The following is a 6,000-nucleotide window of genomic DNA, read 5'->3' as shown; positions in this document are numbered from 1 at the left end:
AGACTTCCAGGAAAGAAGTTGGAATTTCAAACAAGGTGGATCTGGGGTGAATTAGCGGGGGTGGAAAAGATAAAGGTTTTGGATGGGGGAAGATAAGAGATGGTGGTGAACAGCTGTTTTGAATTTGTGAATTTGTGAATATATTATATGTGTGAATATATGTGTCGTTCTATTTGTGAATATATTATATACCGGTACTTGAAATACAAATACAGAAATGTGCAAAGTCACAAAAAAACTATTGTAACCAATGTTAAGGCTCATGGAAGAGCTAGAACACAAAATACCAAAAGGAACAGTAGAAAGAGGGTAAAAACACCAATAGTAGATGGAGACGGTGAGAAATAATGGGCGTGGGTAGGAATGGGGGATAGGGGAAGACGAATATGGTGGACAATAAGGAGACTTGTGTTGGGGGGTACAACCACCGCGAAGAGGCGTAGAATGTTGAAGATGATTATGGTGGACAAGAAGGAGACTTGTGTTGGGGTTACAACCACCGCGAAGAGGCGTAGAATGTTGAAGATGATTATGGTGGACAAGAAGGAGACTTGTGTTGGGGTTACAACCACCGCGAAGAGGCGTAGAATGTTGAAGATGATTATGGTGGACAAGAAGGAGACTTGTGTTAGGGGGTACAACCACCGCGAAGAGGCGTAGAATGTTGAAGATGATTATGGTGGACAAGAAGGAGACTTGTGTTAGGGGGTACAACCACCGCGAAGAGGCGTAGAATGTTGAAGATGATTATGGTGGACAAGAAGGAGACTTGTGTTAGGGGGTACAACCACCGCGAAGAGGCGTAGAATGTTGAAGATGATTATGGTGGACAAGAAGGAGACTTGTGTTGGGGGGTACAACCACCGCGAAGAGGCGTAGAATGTTGAAGATGATTATGGTGGACAAGAAGGAGACTTGTGTTGGGGTTACAACCACCGCGAAGAGGCGTAGAATGTTGAAAATGATTATGGTGGACAAGAAGGAGACTTGTGTTAGGGGGTACAACCACCGCGAAGAGGCGTAGAATGTTGAAGATGATTATGGTGGACAAGAAGGAGACTTGTGTTGGGGGGTACAACCACCGCGAAGAGGCGCAGAATGTTGAAGATGATTATGGTGGACAATAAGGAGACTTGTGTTGGGGTTACAACCACCGCGAAGAGGCGTAGAATGTTGAAGATGATTATGGTGGACAAGAAGGAGACTTGTGTTAGGGGGTACAACCACCGCGAAGAGGCGTAGAATGTTGAAGATGATTATGGTGGACAAGAAGGAGACTTGTGTTAGGGGGTACAACCACCGCGAAGAGGCGTATAATGTTGAAGATGATTATGGTGGACAAGAAGGAGACTTGTGTTGGGGGGTACAACCACCGCGAAGAGGCGTAGAATGTTGAAGATGATTATGGTGGACAAGAAGGAGACTTGTGTTGGGGGTACAACCACCGCGAAGAGGCGTAGAATGTTGAAGATGATTATGGTGGACAAGAAGGAGACTTGTGTTAGGGGGTAGAACCACCGCGAAGAGGCGTAGAATGTTGAAGATGATTATGATGGACAAGAAGGAGACTTGTGTTATGGGGTACAACCACCGCGAAGAGGCGTAGAATGTTGAAGATGATTATGGTGGACAAGAAGGAGACTTGTGTTGGGGGGTACAACCACCGCGAAGAGGCGTAGAATGTTGAAGATGATTATGGTGGACAAGAAGGAGACTTGTGTTGGGGGTACAACCACCGCGAAGAGGCGTAGAATGTTGAAGATGATTATGGTGGACAAGAAGGAGCCTTGTGTTGGGGGTACAACCACCGCGAAGAGGCGTAGAATGTTGAAGATGATTATGGTGGACAAGAAGGAGACTTGTGTTAGGGGGTAGAACCACCGCGAAGAGGCGTAGAATGTTGAATATGATTATGGTGGACAAGAAGGAGACTTGTGTTACGGGGTACAACCACCGCGAAGAGGCGTAGAATGTTGAAGATGATTATGGTGGACAAGAAGGAGACTTGTATTGGGGGGTACAACCACCGCGAAGAGGCGTAGAATGTTGAAGATGATTCCAGAGTTGTGCGAAAAGAAGAGCGAATGAATGGAGGTGAGTGGAGATTATGCATTTTGATAGTTTCACCAGAAGTGGGTTGATGGTGGACCATGTGCACCACTGTGTGAACCTGATTGGGGGGTTGGGGGGGGGGGAGGAGCAGAGGGTGGCAGACAAGAAACGAGGCGGTACAAGACAGAGCGACCACCGACCTTTCTGCGATATGAAAGTGAAATGTCCATAGACTCAGCTTCATCGGGGGATGTTTCAATGATCTTAAAGGCCTTTGGTTCCAAGGCGTCAAGATGAAAGAGGTGTGAGGCAGGGGCACCATTCCAAAAGGGAGAACAGTACTCCATCAAGCTGCAGTTGGAGGTGGAGGCCCTACAGGTGGATAGGTGTTCAGGTGTGCCAAGGAAGGACTTTTTATGATGGAGGATGCCCAGTCGGCGACTTGCTTTGGAGGCCAATGTTAAAATGTGGTTTGCCCAAGAAAGATCATGGCTGAAAGTGAGACCCAGGAGTTTGAATGACCGAACTTCCTCAAGAGGATTGTTAAGAAAGTAGATAGGGGGATTTGCCAGATGGTCTTTTCGGAGAGAGAAAGTGAGTGTGAGATTTGCCAGGATTCAAAAACATATTCCATATATTTGACCAGCTTGTGATTTTGTCAAAGTCTGATGAGAGGGAAGAGGCTGCAGAGCCTGGCTGTCTGAAGGTTGAGGGATGTTACGGCAGGGGGATGGAGTCATCAGCAAATAGATCAAGGAGATTTTCTGGAGAGTCAGAGAGATCGATGATGAAAATTAGGAATAGGACCGGGCCCATAACACTGCCTTGGGGCATGCCAGCCTTAACATGGAGAGGAGTTTTGACAAGACAAATTTGACAATAAAGAACATCAAGGTATGATTTAACACGGAAAATTAGACGAAAACATAAACGGCAACATGTGGACGAATATACAACAGAAAAACACGACGGATCTGGTTGGGAAAGCTTTGCATGAGGAAGAAGCAGCAGTTGCAAAGTCGACCTCCACGTAGAGCAACCCGAAACGGATTCGATTCAACTCGCAGCTCTTCACGTGTGAGTAGCTGGTAATGATAAGATTCAGAAGTGAAGTCAGATCCTTCGATCTCACAGATCCACAACAAGGACATTTGTTTTGTGAAAAATAATGGTGACATTGCGCAAGTGAATATACCGCAGGTTGGCTCGAATTTGCTTCAGTGGTCAATCCAATCCTGATGAACTAAGTTGGTATATATATGAACTAAGTATATATACAGGGTGATTGAAAAGTAACTCCCTATTTTAAAATACTTATAATTTATTTCTTAACAATAGTTTTTACAAGAAATGGATATAAGAAGAAAGCGTATAGCATGAAGTTTTATTTAAAATTCGATATGGGCACCAGAATTCGCCACCAGCTTCTCAAGCCGCCCGGGAACCGCGTCAACTGGTTTCACCAGGAACTCTTGTGGGATGGAAGACATAACTTCTCGTATTCGCCCTTCAAGTTCTTCCAAAGTCGTTGGTTTGGTACAGTAGACTTGCTCTTTTACCCAACCCCAAAGAAAAAAGTCACATGGTGTTAAGTCAGGGCTCCTGGCTGGCCACTCATACGGACCACGACGACCCATCCATCTCCCAGGGAAGTGGGCATTCAGCCATTCACGAACAACAATAGCAAAATGTGGAGGAGCGCCATCTTGCATGAAAATCAAATCTTCAACATTCTCCGAAGCACTGATAATTGGCCAGATTTCGTCTTGCAGCATGGTGAGGTACCTTTTGGCATTCATGGTATCGCGAAGAATGAAGGGACCTACAATCCTTTCCGAAGTCATTCCACACCACACCGTTACCTTGGGCCGATATTGCGTTTTTTCAGAAATAACAAGAGGATCTTCTCCTGTCCAGTAATAGCAGTTGTGACGGTTCACAAACCCACCGATGTGAAATACCGCTTCATCAGACCAGAGGATATTTTTAAAGAGATCAGACCAATCTTCATACCACTAGCTGGGCACGCTCCTGCAGGGTAAGACGTCCAGCCATGTTTGTAGGGCTTCCGAATTTCAAACAAAAAATAATCTGAAAAAAACCAACACAGATTAAATTCTCATACATTAAGGAACAAACACTAAAAATTTGAGAAAAATATTACAATAAATAAATAATTTCTAAATATTTTAAAATAGGGACTTACTTTCAATCACCCTGTATATATATCTGATGCTAAAGTCTCCATGGATATGTACGTATTTGACCCCAACCCCAATCCCACCACATCCCCATACACTTCCACTTTCCTTCCTGCTTCTTGGTACTTCAAAGTTATTACAAATGACATATTGTACCATTTTACTCACCATAATATCAGCTTCATCTTTTTAAAGTCTTTATTCTTCAATTTTTTTTTCCACAAAGGTCTTTTTTGACATTTGTTTTTTTCTAAAGCACAAAGAATGGAGAAATTACTTTTATTTTTATGCACACTTGTGTTTTTATGCAAAAAAAAGTTTTTCCTTTCCAGAATGCAGACCTGATGTCAGGGTCCCATGTGCGTGCAGTGCTCTGCGTACCCATCTGGAACTGCAACCACCAAATTATTGGTAGGTTGATTATAGATTGCAGCACTCGTTTGTAAGACCACAACACTGCTTACACAAACACACGCACACACACACACGCTATTTATAACAAAAAACTATTCAACGTTCTTTTTGGAATATTCATTTTCACATCCCCTGTATGTATGTATATATGTATGTATGTATGTAGGTATGTATATAGTATGTATGTGTGTGTGTATATATGAATACATATAAAAAAATAAAAAATAAAAAAATATATATATATATCTGCCATATAAAACACAATGTCAGTTTGTGTGTTCGTACAGATGCCTTGTCTGTCCCCCTTCATAAGTGTAGATTTTAAAGGCCAATCTTTTAACATGTGTGTTGAATAAGGTCTATTTTTGAGAATAAAACAAACTCGGAAAAGCATTTTTCCATAAAAGAGTAATTATGTCTCTTCTCTTGGGATTGTAGACGGTGGCGTGAAAACCGAGACTCAGGGGCGGTGTACAGAAACGTTTTTTAAAATAACGATAAATACAAGGCGCAGAGCGGTGAAATTCTCTGCACCTGGTGTTCAATGCACGCAGAGTAAAACGAGTGTTCATTTACATACGTAGGATGTCTAATAAATAAAGAACATACAAATAAGTACACCTAACACGAGGCCGAAGCTTCAGATTTTGGCAGTTGGCACGCTCGTGAGGCTGCACCGTCGAATAAACTGTTCCAAAAGCCATCATTTTTGATGGGCCTTTTACTAGTTAGTTTATAATACTCCTCAGCCATATCATTCAGTATGTGGATTGTGGAGTATATTTTTATTTTTAAATTGAATGTTATACTATACTATCAGTCAGCATCCTCTGATAAATACACTCTCGTGGTAACTGAATAATTGACCAGGGCTGATAAAATCTTGCCCACCTTACTCTATATCAAATATTTATCAACATTTATTGACAGTGCCTTCAAATACATTTATAGCTCAAGGGATGGAATCAAAAGAATATTGATTGAAGTCTGCTAACTGCCTCTGGAGGCGAGAAGAAGCTGACGTTTTGGGTATTCAACATGAAAGCCCACAGAATATTGTTTCTCACAGTCTGACAGTCCTTTAGGTCCTTTTTTGCAAACTCCAAGCGGGCTTTCATGTGTCTTTCACTGAGGAGAGGCTTCCATCTGGCCACTCTGCCATAAAGCCCAGATCGGTGGAGTGTTGCAGTGATGGTTGTCCTTCTGGAAGTTTCTCCCATCTCCACACAGGATCTCTGGAGCTCAGCCAGAGTGACCATCGGGTTCTTGGTCACCTCTCTTACCAAGGCCCTTCTCCCCCGATTGCTCAGTTTGTCCGGGCGGCCAGCTCTAG

The 6,000-nt window shown here is 43.0% G+C and overlaps 1 protein-coding gene across 1 annotated transcript in view; it reads left to right on the top strand.

The window, feature by feature from the left end:
* PDE11A (phosphodiesterase 11A) overlaps nucleotides 1-6,000 on the top strand; it is a 304,458-nt gene that overhangs the window by 149,514 nt on the left and 148,944 nt on the right. The window contains exon 7 of the mRNA XM_068126191.2: nucleotides 4,586-4,664. Coding sequence (XP_067982292.2) covers nucleotides 4,586-4,664 — 79 coding nt within the window. The remainder of the gene's footprint in view (nucleotides 1-4,585; nucleotides 4,665-6,000) is intronic.

Source organism: Myxine glutinosa, chromosome 10 (genome assembly GCF_964187855.1).
Source record: "Myxine glutinosa chromosome 10, kmMyxGlut1.1, whole genome shotgun sequence".
NCBI lineage: Eukaryota > Metazoa > Chordata > Myxini > Myxiniformes > Myxinidae > Myxine > Myxine glutinosa.
This window is presented reverse-complemented; position numbering and strand designations above follow the sequence as displayed.